Source organism: Barbus barbus (assembly GCF_936440315.1).
Source record: "Barbus barbus genome assembly, chromosome: 20".
Taxonomy (NCBI): domain Eukaryota; kingdom Metazoa; phylum Chordata; class Actinopteri; order Cypriniformes; family Cyprinidae; genus Barbus; species Barbus barbus.
Genome location: NC_136748.1, coordinates 15,872,801 through 15,887,891, shown reverse-complemented (window position 1 = coordinate 15,887,891; position 15,091 = coordinate 15,872,801). Strand labels below are relative to the sequence as shown.

At 35.9% G+C, this 15,091-nt stretch overlaps 1 protein-coding gene across 2 annotated transcripts; it reads right to left on the bottom strand.

The window, feature by feature from the left end:
- Nucleotides 1-185: 185 nt before the first annotated feature.
- LOC306886419 (TNF receptor-associated factor 3-like) lies at nt 186-14,886 on the bottom strand. Of its 2 annotated transcripts, none has more exons than XM_079443509.1 (11): nt 14,523-14,832; nt 7,226-7,482; nt 5,318-5,369; nt 5,070-5,174; nt 4,655-4,819; nt 4,154-4,234; nt 3,934-4,008; nt 3,738-3,830; nt 3,450-3,590; nt 1,912-2,095; nt 186-1,813 (listed from the first exon to the last, which is right to left on the bottom strand). In XM_079443509.1, exons 2-11 carry the CDS (start codon nt 7,477-7,479, stop codon nt 1,239-1,241), a joined length of 1,725 nt encoding a protein of 574 aa, XP_079299635.1. In that variant the 5' UTR covers nt 7,480-7,482; nt 14,523-14,832; the 3' UTR covers nt 186-1,238. The 2 variants fall into 2 exon arrangements, with proteins under 2 accessions (XP_079299635.1, XP_079299636.1); XM_079443510.1 differs by having other exon boundaries at nt 192-1,810; nt 14,523-14,886.
- Between the last annotated feature and the right edge of the window lie 205 nt (nt 14,887-15,091).

Below are 15,091 nucleotides of genomic sequence, written 5' to 3'. Positions count from 1 at the left end.
TTGACCTGTCATAAGACATCAGAAAAAAATAAAAAAGTACAATGGTATTAGTTTGCAGAGTTCTAAATAATGCTTAACTGCACACTGAGGAATAAAAGCAGTCACATAGCCTAAGGTAAGTTTCAGTTCCCCTCAGGTCAAAAAAATAAAAAATACTTCAACTTGACATCCATAAAAACAGAATTCAGAATGTTTTCCAACAATTTTATATTGATATATTTATACATATATTACACATTCAAACAATACTTGTGCAAAAACCATCCCTACCATGAAAAATGATCTGGATTATTGAATGTGTCTCTGGCAGCATGGCTGGAGGCATAAATGTGTTATTTCAGACTGTTTTAAAAAATAAAATACAAAACACAAAAGGACAATAGATTCTGATGCATAGCATCTATTAATTACAACATTACAAAAAATAATGTGTCAAAGTGGTAAACGCAGTGAAGGTTAAGTCATGTAATAGGTTTTACATGCATAAAAATTGAGGTTTTGCTTTTTGACAATGGAACCCTTGCAGGGTCACCGTTTAGTGCCAATGTAATCCTTCATGAACACTCCATAGTCAGGTCCTTTATATCTATTACACAGAAACATGTCCACCCCTGCCCACACAAACAAGACTTTCTAATCACAAAACTCCTCTCCACACCAACTGTCCATCAACAAACCACTACAACACAACAGATGTCAGTTCCATATTTGCATATTGTACAAAACCACCAATACAAAGCTTGTCAGGATTACCAAACATGAAGGGTTACCTTCCAGACTTAACAACCAATATGAGAGATGAACATTAGCCCCAAACGCATTCATACTCATTGAAGGCTAACATGATGATAAGTGTAAACAGCTTCCTTTTACGTTGGGCTGGATGTTAGTCAAACAACACATCATCTAGGCATCATTTTGCCTCGTCTTGTAGATCCAGGGACATTAACATTCTTTGGGTTGATTAGAGTTGACGTATTACTCTTCACTGCATTTTAGATGTGGCTGACATGGGAGATTTCATCTACTCAAACCTCCTCCAAAAGGCAGTAACTATCTAGCCCAGCAAGGCACTGTTGTTTCCCGAAGAGTGCACAATCTCTCCAGCACAAGCTGACGGCTCGGACTGTTATAAATCCAAACTTGTCCTGTGTTCTTCCTCTCTCAGCCCTGTTCTTCAAAGTCTTGGCTGGGAGGGCTGCGTGACTTGATATGATCTAGACCCAGAGAAGTTGATTTCAAGGGTCCGGGAGGTCGGAGGCGTCTACAGTCACCTTAATGAAGATGGTGTCGTCTTTGATGTAGGTTCCGTTCTCTAGGACAGTTTGAGTCACAAAGAGTGGACAGCCCGAGGCGATGTTCATTTCACCAGTGGGCCGGCGAAAGCTACTGCTATGTGGGTCCGGTTTGAAGGCATCACCTAAGTGTTTTCTTGCCGGCCCCTGATCCATTAGCATTAATGTTACTTTCTGTTTGAACGGCCACGGCAGCAAGGCATCGTATTCCCCGCACATGACCACGAAGAACAGCGAGAGATGTGTGCCTTTACCCATTCCGTCCCCATTCAGATAGACGCGGGCACACATCTTGTAGCCGAAATAGCCCGTGTAGAAGGGCTGGCTGTAGAGCGAGAGGGTTTTTGAGGCCACGGCTTCCTGTTTCCGTCTTTTGTAGTCACGGATCTTCCAAATGAGTGTACCGTTGAAGCTGGCCGTCTCTAGCACCTGCAGCTTCAGGTCCATCTCTGCCAGGCGGATGTCATGGACACTCATCATGTCATCGTGACGTGAGAGCTGCTGCTCTAAGGAGCCTGCTGACAGTATTGAAATGTGTTAAAAACAATGTTGTGAATACAAATGGAATATTTTGGTATAATGTATAACAATTGAGGTGTATATGAAATTTTCTTACCCAGCGTGTGAGAACCAGAACTGGAACCAACACGACCCGAATCGAGAGAAGATACAATTGAACGCATGTTCTCCACAGACCCTCTCAGAGCCTCCACCTCCTCCCTCATAGCTCGCAGTGGACGAAGCTCCCGCAGCTCCATCTCAACCTCAAGCAGTTTCTCTGAGTGAGTGCTCATCAGCATCTACATACATAAACACACAAACATATGGAGAACTGCTGAAAGTGTTGTAATCACAGATTCTAAAATTTCATAACTGGGTCCTTGGGTTTTTAAAATCGAAATTTGGCCCAAAAAAAGGGGATTTAAAGTCATAAATCTTAATGTAATCATTTTAAACATGAAAATACATCAATAATAATGTAACTACAATGCATACGTTTTAAATAAATTGTAAAGTACATACTTTACCCCTCAAAAGTTTGGTGTCTAAAAGATTTTGTTGTTGTCTATTTTGCTCAGTAAGGCTCAATTTATTTGATTAAAAACACAGAAAAACACAATAGTAATATTGTGAATTGTTATTTTAGTTTTAAAAAAATTATATTTTAATATATTTCAAGATGTAATTTATTCCTGTGATTGCAAAGCTGAATTGTCAACAGCCATTACGCCAGTCGTCAATGTCACATGATCCTTCAGAAGTCATTATGCTGATTTTAATAAGAAACATAATTTTGTGAAAACTGATACATTTCTTTTACAAGAACATAATTTATTAGAAATAGAAATATTTAGTAACATTCTAAATGTTTTGCTGTCACTTTTAATCAATTTAATGCAAATTTCTGAAAAATCAATACTTATACCAAAACCCCAAATTTTGACTGGTAGTGTATATTTTTGTCATTTATTCTTTGAATAACAGGAAATTATTTTGCATTGAGGTTTTTCATAGTCACTGTCATCAAATAACAAACAGGTAAACATGAAACAATATAGTCTAAGATCACTGTTTTTTGTATTTAAAAAAAAAAAAAACTATAGAAAAAAAAATGGAAATTTGTGAAAATTACTGTTACTGCATCATCATAACAATTTGAGTAAAAAGTTGAACAAAAAAAATTACATGAATTTCAGAATGTTTAGTATTTGGTATGTCCCTGTTTTGCTGGTCATTTAAAAAATGTTCCAAAGAGCATCAATTCAATTCAATGGAAGCAAGAAATCTAATAACCTTTTATAGAAAGGTTAAAGGGACTTATCCCTTTAAGGGAACTATCCCTTTAATTTGTATAAAACATGGTTAATGTCACACATTGACTAATTTGAATACTGACCGAACATTCAAAAATAAGAAGTGTTTCTTATTTACAGTATAATTTCTTTTAATTGTTCAAAATCCAAAAGCTTTAACTATTTCCAGGTTTGAGCCCACTATAGAAGGCATGTCACAAAGCAAAGGCATTAAAACTTAAAAGCATGTCAGATTGAAATATTGCACAGTACAGCAGACTTTATACAAATTAGAAGTTACTTTTAGCTTCACCAAATGACTCAAAAGAAAATAAAACCAGTACTTGTAGACGGCTCTCACCTGCATGCTGACTAGCTTCTGCTCCAGCTGCCTGTTCTTTTCTCTCATCTCCTCATACTGAGTCTCAACCTCTGCAAGACGGCTGCTGAGGCTGGGCAGAACTTTATAACGCTCCATCAGCTCGCTCTTAACATCCTCTACCTACACACACAGATTAATCAGTGTACATGTTTAATCTGACTAGCATGGTGGAAATATGAGCAGGAAAAAGCATATTCATTTTCACACACCGGAAACACCAGTTTCTTGTTTCTGATATGTTAAATATAAATGTTTATAAATGTCTACCTTGGCCTCTAGTGTGGTGTTTCTGACTACCATCATTCTCAGGTGCTCAGACGCAAAACTGGACTCGTGTTCCCTCATCTCTTGATTCAGCCCCTTTAAATGAATTAACATTTTAATCAACATGGAAGTACTATACTACTGCAATGTTAGTACATTTCAAATGTCCTTTAAATCAATGTCTGCTCAAGAATATCACCTTAAAGGAGCATCCGTAGCGAATAAAGGAGCAGGTCACCTGCGCCTTTGGACAGTCATGCTGATGACTGGACAGCTATAGGAGACACATTCATCTCATAAATACATCACAAGTAATCTGCCTTTATCATTCACTTACAATTGAAATTACTGCTCATGCGTTTAAAAGCAAAACACACGTTAGTAAATCAAAAGTAATGCTCAATGCACTCCAAGCCTACCTCACTTCTTAGAATGGAAGAAAACGAACAGTGATTAGGGCATGCTACAGGAAATGCAGCACAGACTGTATCTTTGTGTTTCTGTAAAGAGAGACGACGGTTAGACTAAAACATACCGCATACTGACACTTTCATGGTTCAAGATGCTCATGGTTAAAACAAAACTGTTAGTGTGTGGAGTAACTATGACAGGATCAACCAGGCGGAAAAACAGCAAGCATTCTTGAAGTGAAAACACAGATCATTCTCTAAATGACAGTCGACATAACGGGAGATTCCCTCAAGTTCCTTGTACAAATGTGAAACTCAAAGGTCATGGGACATTAATGACAGAACACAAGGGGAATACTTCTCATAGAGGAACTGAGACGTCCACTAATTCCAATCAAGGAAAAAAACTCAATGATAACTGAAAAAAGATCTCATGAATTTCTAAGTACTTTCCAATAGATTTCAGGTCCTTTTTATGGGAATTGGGGGGTTTTGGGTAATGCGTGTTACCTGTAACTCGGTGAGGGCCATCTTGTGATTGCAGAATTCACAGGTGATCTCTCTGTGTTTGCATTTGCGGCTCAAGTGTTCAGACATGTCTTTCCTCATCATCTTCTCCTTACATTTTCCCAAGGGGCACGGCACCTCAAAGTACGGACAAACTTCCAAGTGGTCCTGTTGAAAAGAGAGAGACAAATCTGAATTTTGTAACCTATCTTTACCAAAAAATCTCCTCTTAAACATAACGCACACAGCATGTAATCTATCAATAAAACTACATCCGTCCATTCTCACACTTATAAAATGATATGCGAGTCAGTTTAAGTCTAGGCTCACATTTCTCGAGACGCTCGAGGCAGGTTCTAGTCGGGAGGAATTTACCATATGATATGTAGACTATTGTGTCTAAAGAATCATGACTTACCATGACCTGCTGTAAACTCATTTGTTCTTTACATCCATTTTTCTCACTCCGGCAGTAGACCTTCAGAGCCATAATTTCCCTATTGCAGCAAACATCCCGGAATATCTAACGTCAGAAGAAAGAAAAAAAAGTGATGTGTTGTGTGCCTGTTATATGGCCCACATTACTTTCACTTGGAGCTGTGCGAGTGAGATTTAATATGTAACTGAGTGGGTGTGTCCTTGTAGGTTTTAGCTTCACTTTCTTACCTTATCTTCAAATAGTGGTTCTAGATCAGCTGGACAAACTGGGTTAGGCTTACTGAAAAAAAAAAGTGGGATCCAACTGTAAGCAAATTGTATCCGTAGTTCTAATGACCTACATTTTGAAATAAAAATAACAGGAATACCCCAAGTTTATTTTGCAATGCTATTTAAATCCGTGGTTCTCAACCTTTTTGACTTACAGGCCCCAGTACCATCCACAACAATATTCAAAGGCCCCAAGACTTTTCCAGTTGTTTGTGATTTACTGAATAATGATTAAGGATAAGAATTTTAGAAATATTTTTTTACTCACAATTTCTACTCAATAAAATAGTTTAAAATTGGGCATAACTTAAAAAAAATGTATATTCATTATAAAACTTCACAAAGGTTTATAATTTTATTAATTTACATGACTTTTCCAGGTCTAGAAATCACACTTTAAAAATTAGGCTACCTGGTTGATTCAAGTTAAGACAATATAAACCCTGGTTCTTCAAAGAAAAAAAGGGGGTCTTGTTGAGGTGGTGAATTAAAATAAGAAATAGCTTAATTTCTAGCTTACTTTCTTTCATCTTCGGAACACAAATTAAGATGTTTTTGATTAAATCCGAGAGCTCTCTGACTCTGCATAGACAGCAATGTTACTGAAATGTTCCCAGACCCAGAAACATAGTAAGGACATCGGTAAAACAGTCCATGTGACATCAGTGGTTCAACCGTAATTTTACAAAGCTACGAGAATACTTTTGTGCGCAAAGAAAACAATAATAATGACTTTATCCAACAATTCTTCTCCTCCTAATCATGTCTTTCCGCCATTATCGAGAGTAAACAACGCATGCGCGTGATGCTGCTGACGTAGAACACTGACTGGTACTCTCCATAATAGCGGAATAAGTGATTAGGAGGAGAAGAATTGTTGAATAAAGTTGTTATTTTTGTTTTCTTTGCACACAAAAGTATTCTCGTAGCTTTGTAAAATTACGGTTGAACCACTGATGTCACATGGACTGTTTTACCGAAGTCCTTACTATGTCTCTGGGTTTGGGAACATTTCAGTTATATAGCTGTCTATGCAGAGTCAGAGAGCTCTCGGATTTCATCAAAGACATCTGCATTTGTGTTCCGAAGATGAACGGAAGTCTTACGGGTTTGGAACAACACAAGGGTGACTAATCAATGACAGAATTTTCATTTTTGGGTGAACTATCCCTTTAATGTTTGTTTTGTCTCACTTTAACATTTTTAAGTCATCTTAAAGCCTTGGAAGTTTGCTAGTTGAGAACCCCTGATTTCAATCATATTTAGCAACACTGGCCCACTGTACACCTGGCAATAACATGTATTTTAATCAATCAGATCACAATCGAACATCACTTTACCATATTAAAATCCAGGTGTAAATGCACCCAAGAAACATTCACATTCAAATCAATGAAACAACATTTGGAGGTGGTGAGGTATAGTTTCTGGCCACATTCAATGATGCGTGTTTTTTTGTTGTTGTTTTCTTTATCTGCTCTCACAATGGTAAAATACTCTTTCAATTTTGTTACCTGATTTGTCATCTAACCTCTCATTAATGATTCCACTGAACAACATGTCTATTATTTCAAAATCACCTGTCTATTTCTCTATTTAAAAGCTTAATTCTTTACTCTTTAACCCCTACTAGCATATAGCATAAATGCTATACATTTTACACTGGAGAATTAAAAATTATTAGTTTTCCATTTTGTGCAAGTTAGTACTAAATGCAATACAGATAAAGAATACCCAGACAGGACAAGAAATTTGTTGGAAGCTTTATATAAATAAACAAATATCTGATATCGCTTGGCTTGTTATGCTGCAGCTTCCCTATTATTACAGCATTCGTATGAAGCTCAATAATGAACCATTGCCCACCTGAGCAGGTCTGTGATGCAGCTCTCGCAGAAGCGATGTCCACACTCAGTTTGCCGAGGCTTACAGAGCACAAGCCTGCAAGACTCGCAGCGATACTTGGCCTCAGGCGTCGTGACAAAGCGGTCCCTAAATCCGCCATGCAGGGGCAGGAAGCCTGGCTCGGGCCTGGGCCGCTGGGCCATGGAGGGCATGGCAAGAGATGGAGGACGCTGCTGCAGGGCAATCTGCTGTTCCACATTACGCCCTGCGGACATGACCTGAAGAGAAACAGACAGATTAGGATCTTAACTCTACACCCATGATATGTACATGAGAATTTTTTTTTATATAGAATATATTAGTGACAGAAGAAGTTCACAATGACTTCCAAAAACATGACATCCTGAAAGACGAAAAAGGATAGTCTACGGTCATCTTTGGCACATTAAATTCTTTCTTTTCCAGACTGAAGCTGTCAAGAATTCTGTATTGTCTGAGAAACATTATTGAAACTAAAACGGAATGGGCTGTTGTCTGATTGGATCCAGAATCCCTTGGCTAACACCAATTTGTGGCCGCCTCGCTGCCATTGTTTCAAGAACACAAGTGCTGTTAAGTGTTTAGTAGGAATACTGTTCCAACTTTACGAAGTGGGTTTGATGGATTTAAGGTGTGACTACCTGAAGCCCCAGAAGCATTTGGACACTTAAGACACACATCAATACATCAAACCAAGTGGCATCTGCAAACAAATGATGCTTGACTTTCAGTTGTCTAACTTCACTCTTGTAATTACTTTTACCAGTCCCAAGGTGATTTTACTGGATGAATGAGTCAGTTCCTCTCAAGTTCACAGGTGTCCTACTAGAAAAACCACCGGTGTAGTTAATCACATTAGCAGTGGAAATTTGTGGAAATGTTTGAAATTAGCTTTGCAGACAAATATAAATTGTCGATGTTAAATAATAATAATAAACAAATAATAATAAAAAAAAAAAAATTAATGCAATAAATGCAAGTGCACAGCATATATAGTAACTCTTCAGATGTCCCTTTACATTGTTGTGGAATATAAATTCTGTCATTCAAAAGTTTGGGGTCAGGAACATATTTAAGAAATTAAGAGTTTTATTTAAGGACACATTAAACTGATCAAAAATGACAGAAAAGACATTTATAATACTTCAAAGAAATGCTGTTCTTTTGTACTTTCAAAGAATCCTGAGGAAAAAAACATTGAAAATAATAAGCTAAACGTTTAGCTTTGCCATTACAGGAGTAAATTTAATAAAGGAATAGCATCACAGGAATAAAATGTAAAAAAATACAAATAAATTATATATATATATATATATATATATATATATATATATATATATATACACACACACACACAGAGTTATTTGAAATTGTAATATAATTTAACAATATCACTTGCAGTGAACTTCAGTATACATAAAAATCCATTTTTATGATTATGGATACACCAAAAATGCAATTCTGACCAATACTGTTAAGTTGATAAATTTCAAGCCAATAAATAGCCCACAAAAAATGTTCACAATTAAAAATGTAATATCAAATTAAATCAGCAATATCCCTATTCACCATGTATCATTATATAAATCATATATGTAAATAAATGATTATCAATTTTATTTTCATAAAAAGTGAATTATCGATATCCACCTTTACAAAAAAGCAGTATTTCTGATACACACAAAACCAAACTATTATAAAATGATGTCAGCATTTTCATTCCACAATTGCTTATGAAAAGCATGACGGCAAAGTAAGCCATGACTGAATCATCTTGACTGCGAGTAAGTGACGAGGGCGTCGTCAGACCTATTAACCTCTCAAATGCCGTCTGACTTCTGTCTCTCTGCCTGTTTCACATCTCGAGCCAAGGTCAGACAGATAGAAGTTAGTCATCTCCTCTTACATTTTCATATTGTAATACTTGCAACCGAGGCGACGCTTAACATTGTGCTTACATCGCCACATCAACAGCTCCTGACCGGCAGCTCAGACTGGGAAATCCCTTCATAACAGGCATAGCTGCCTAGCTCTAATAATATCTCCCCTATGAGCCAGCTACACACCAACCACACATGCAGGAAGGTCCCGGCTCCATTGCTGAACGCTGTTAGAATTCCTTTAAGCAGAGGATACCACAGTTATTCCACAAGAGTGACTGGTACCCACCGCACATGCCTCTTCTCCAGTACAGAGACTTTTCTACACAAAAGGAAACTGAAATTATAGCTATTTATGGTATATGTTTATGAAGGTAGGTAAACCTCGCAAAGAAATATTTTCAATTGGGAAATTAGAGCTCAGTTATAGATCAGTCGAAACGGTTTGGCCTAGCATCCAGTGACAAACAACTGCTGTTGACAATAAAACATTAGTATTGTTTACCAAGGCATATTCGAGGTTACGGATCTGAACAAACTAAACTTCAACATGTAACTCATCCCACACAGACTGTACTACGGACAAAAACGGTACCTCAAATTGTGAAGCATGTGAAAAGAGGAGTGCTACTTCTTTTTCAACCAATCTTACTTTACTTTTACTTTTAGTCATTTAGCAGACGCTTTTACAAATAAGTAAAACTAAAAGTTAACACTCTGTAAATACTCTATACACACCCATTTAAGAAAATACAGAAATTAAATAAAATTGACAAATGCATACAACAACAACATTTCAATAGTAAACATATAAAGGAAAAAAATAAATAAAATAAAAATAAAAAGCGATACTTATATCCTTTGCCTGGCGAATGACAAAATGGCTGACAAATCCCATGAATTTACATTGAAAAACAGACTCGAACCTTTACTTCACCAGTAAGTTTAATCAAAGTTTTATTTTCAATAACAATTATGGCTTCCAACAAATATGATTATAAAAAAACATTACTTTTTGCTATTGTGCTCCTGTTTGGGCAAACATACAATTTATATGCCAAAGATATTTTTAAATAGACTTAATAAATGTTTAGTATTTATTAATTAAATTATTTAATTAAAGTATCATATATTCATATATATATATATATATATATATATATATATATATATATATAATTAATTTTCAATTTGTCATTTATAACTATTGCACTATTTATTTAAATGTCTTATATATATATATATATATATATATTTATATATTTATTTGGGTCCATTTTTATTTGATTTTCAATGATTTACCTGAAATATAATTCAAACATCCATTTAAAATAAAATAAAAAATTAAATAAGTACTTAACAAGACAGGACTTCACAACTTCACTGAGTAACAATTTAAAAAAAAATCTTTATCTCAGTGTTGACCAAAATTGTGATTATATATAGCCATAATAGCAACCATATAGCAACATGCTAAAAACTTTTTTGGACAAGCACAAGCTTTTTTTTGTTTACCGATTAATGGTTTGTTGCCCAGATAAATGGCTTTAGGGAGGAAGATGACAACCATGTTTGGACAGCCATGTGGGATGCTCACACTCACACACAGTCACACCCAATTAAATTATTCACACTCTCAGCAAGAAAAGTTAAATCCCATCTGACGTATACAGCCTAAGTGATGATTGGGTGTTGCACAAACGCTCTCCGTGGCCCAACATGCCTTTTGTATCCAGAGTCACTCTTGAAAACAAAAGCGAATATTCCCAGTTAGATGTGTTGTAAAGTTCAGTGGATCTCGTCCCTGATTTTGTTTCTGTTTTGCTTAAGGCACAGGTATTTCCCTATCTCTTGTCTCACGGGATCAAAAATAAAACGAACTACCAACAAGTGTGGATAAAACTGTCCCTGAAATAATCCATAAACTCTGAGAAAGAAAAACATTCAACTACATAAACAAATAAAATAAATATTCAGAGTTCATTTAAAAATCCATGTACTGGTAGCTGACCAGAACGTGCAGTTCTCTAGGGTTTTCCAGGAATATTTAAGGGGCTTTTCCATTTGCTGCCTCATCCCTCTCTGTCACTGCTGACAATACACACACACACCCACACACCCACACACACACAAGCACGTAAACACCCATTAAGAAAAAAAAAAAAAAAAGACGTTAAGCAGCTGCTAGTAAACTATTGTTTATGCCAGGAATTATGTGACCTTATCCAAATGTTAAAAACTAAATGAATTAATTGTATAAACAAAAATTCATATACACACAAACCATTCAAAGTTTGGAGCAAAAATCATAAATAAGATTTTTTTTATGTTTCTGAGAGAAATCTCATATGCTCGCCAATGCTGCATTAATTTGATCAAAAATACAGTAAAATAGTAACATTGTGAAATATTGTTACAATTTAAAATTTTCTATGTTAATAGATTTTAAAAAGTCATTTATTCCTATGATGCAAAGCTGAATTTTCAGCAGTCTTCAGTGCCACGCGATCCTTCAGAAATCACAAGCTGATTTGCTACTCAATAAACATTTATTATTTTCAATGTTGAAAATAGTTGTGCAACTTTCTTGTTGAAACAGTGCTACATTTTTTAGGGTTCTTTAATGAATACAAATTTCAAAAGCACATCATTTATTTGAAACAAATCTTCTGCAACTTATAAATGTATTTACTGTCACTTTTGATCATTTCCTTGTGTCCTTGCATAATAAAAAAATTACTGACCTCAAACTTTTGAACGGTAGTGTAAATGTTTCATAATAGCACAGTTAAAGTTTGTGGTGAAAAACTATTTTTTTGTAAATATGAAAAGGGATAGTTCACCCAAAAATCATATACACACCCTCATGTTCCAAACCTGTATGTCTTTATTTCTTTTGAAGAGAACAAAAGATGTTTAGCAGAATGTCTAAGACTCTCTTTTCCATTCAATGAATGAAACGTTTCACCATTCACTTTCACTTTATTTACATTCAAGTCATTCAGGTTTAGAACGACTGTAAGTAAATTAATCTTTAGGTGAACTATTTTTTTAATGGTAACATTTAGAGTCATGTCCCAAAATCAAGATGAAGAACAAAAATGTGTCCCATATTATCAGTGCTTTTATAGTTTATATAATTAAAACATGCGACTTAAAACCAACAAGACTAAGCAATGTTAGCGTTAAGCAAGCATCCATCTCAAAAAGAACATAATACCAGAGAGAGCTGCAGGTGAAAAGTGTAACACAATACATTTCAGACTGTTAGTTTAGAGCTGAGGAGCGTCAAGGTAATACAGATTCTTTGAATGTATTTGCACTGCAGGAGATCTCATAACAAAAATGAAAGAGAAGTAATAAGGGGAATATCACGTCTCTCTGGCCTGACCTTTTACTAGAGGAAGACATGTGTGACTACTATAGGTCACTTACAGGAATAAAACACCATTTCAGATGTGAACATATGATGAAGGTGTGATGGGGAAAAGTAATGGGGGTACTTTATGTGAAAATGCAAAGGAAGAAGCTGGGCTTATGTCATCTTCTCAGCCATCTTTTGTTTTCAGAAGAGCGTCTGCTCCAACTTCTGCTGAAATCAAGCCCAAAATGGGTTCCCTTTAGTGTATCACAACACTTAACGGTTATTCTGAGAGTGAAACTATATGCTGGATTCAAACAGTCTCAGTTTTGATCTTCACACAGCAGCACATGTTGGACTGTTTTAGATTTGTAAACTGCTTCTGTCCACTGGCTATTTTTTCATCAGGCTACGTAAACAGAGAAAGACTGACAATCTGTATTTACACTTTACTACTTTGTCAGTCATCACTTTATTGAATATACTGATATATTTAATATTCTTCTTCTTGGTATAACACTACCTAATTTGCATAAGTCACCACACGTATCCACAGCTTGCAGAAAAATTCAATAGTGCCCAACTCCCCACATAATAGTTGCTTTGTTTTTAGCATTAAACATAATTACAACTCACAAATCTAAAATCAAGAGCTAAACTTTATGCACATTACCGTTCAATGGCTTGGAGTCTGTAAGCTTTTCTTTGAAGAAATTCAACTTTTATTCAGAAAGGATGCATTAAATTGATCAAAAGTGAAATTTAGAACGTTATTGCAAAATGTGGTTCTCTTGACATTTCTATTTAAAGAATACTTTTAAAAAATGCATCATGGTTTCCACAAAAATATCAAGCAGCACAACTGTTTTCAACATTGATAAGAAATGTTTCTTGAGCACCAAATCAGCATATCAGATTTCACGTGACATTGAAAACTTGATTAATGGCTGCTGAAAATTCAGCATTGCCATCAAGTAAATAAATGACATCTAAAAATATATATGAAAACAGCTATTTTAAATTGCAATAATATTTTACAAATTTGATTAAATAAATGCAACCTTGGTGAGCAAAAACATTAAAAATGGATGGTAGTGTGATTATTAGTTGTTAACATTATTTATACGGGTTTATTAATATATTTAAAATACTGTGTTTTATGTTTTGTTTTTGTAGAAAACAAGGTGCAAAAAAGCATACAAAACAATTAAATATGGGTTCTACATGTAGGTTTATCATCATATTCGCTGTGAAAAATCAATGCTGGTCAATCTCTACATTTAAAACTAAATTAGTACAGAAGCATTGTGTTAACAATAATAAAACTAATCATTTCTGATTATAGAATGATATGCAAGACAGAAGTACACCATTCTCTGTCTCATAAACTGCATCCAACAGTGGAATACAGTCTGCCATCATGTTTTTTTCCATCAGTAGCGTAACGTTACAGGCCTAAATCATGCAAGAATTTTGCAAGTTAGGTATTGCCCCCAAGGAATAAGACCACAGAAGATTAAAGAGCAGAAAAACATGAAAGATCACACTGTATGAAGGTTATACAGGCTTTAGTTTAAAGACCGTACGCTCTTTCTATACAACAAAGCCTCTATAAAACGTACATGTGGAATTTATAGACCTTTAAAATGTTAAAAAAGATCACAACTGAGCTCATAATAAAAGCAAAAGTGGAAAGTATGCCACACACACACACATGCAAAGGTGAGAAGGTCTTCTACCAACAATGGCAGCACAATCATCTTTCATGAATTTGTCAAGCAGCTGTTCAGGATTTAACCTGTTAACATGTTGACAACCTTAACGTTACGTGTCTCACAACTTGAAGAATCAGAACCTAAAAGACCCGTGTTTGTCCAGGAGACGGTAAAGAGAGCAGGTGAACATCTCTGATCAAAGCAAGACACACTTTGATTACTGTAGGTGAACCCAGACTTTGGGGATTGCCTAATCTCACCTTTCACTAACATGAGCTACACGTTATTGTACATTTGGATCTGTGAAATAGCCATCCACTTACATGAATCAGTTGGTCAACGATGTCGTCCGATGATCCAACCGTGTTTCTCTGAAGAATTTCACGAAAGGAGCCACGGATGGTCCACTCATATGACAGACACACCGAGACAACAACGTCCAAATTTACGCGGCCACAGCTCCGTCCTCGCTTCTCAAACAGGCTACAACGGCCGTAGGATCAAATCGGGTCATTTTGACATCAGAATGTTCCAAAAACGACTCGGTTGAGGTACACGAAAAGATAGAGATGCCGCCACTGTGGCAGGGTGCTGTTGATATGAAGTCTAGCAACTGGAAAGCCCCCTTGGTCTGACTTCCTCAGGAAATCCCCGTCATGAAAAAAAGGCTGGTTGTAAAAGGACGCCATAGAAAAAGAATAGATGGAGTCTGGCCGCTGTGTGGAGCCAAAGCTCAATCCCTGATAGAATCGCTTTCACTTCAGCTGCTCTTATCCACGTGTTTCTAATAGGTGATGAACTTTCAGATGCATGCATTACTGTTCAAATCTACTGACATATCGAGGAAGTTGAAGGTCTCTAAACTGCACGACACTTGTGATTACATTTGATG

Coding starts and splice junctions, on each gene's coding strand:
- LOC306886419 (XM_079443509.1), bottom strand. CDS start 7,479: ATGTCCGCAGGGCGTAATGTGGAACAGCAGATTGCCCTGCAGCAGCGT. Junction 5,175..5,317: donor AACCACTATTTGAAGATAAG/GTAAGAAAGTGA, acceptor TTCTGACGTTAG/ATATTCCGGGATGTTTGCTG. Junction 4,009..4,153: donor CTTCCATTCTAAGAAGTGAG/GTAGGCTTGGAG, acceptor TGTCTCCTATAG/CTGTCCAGTCATCAGCATGA.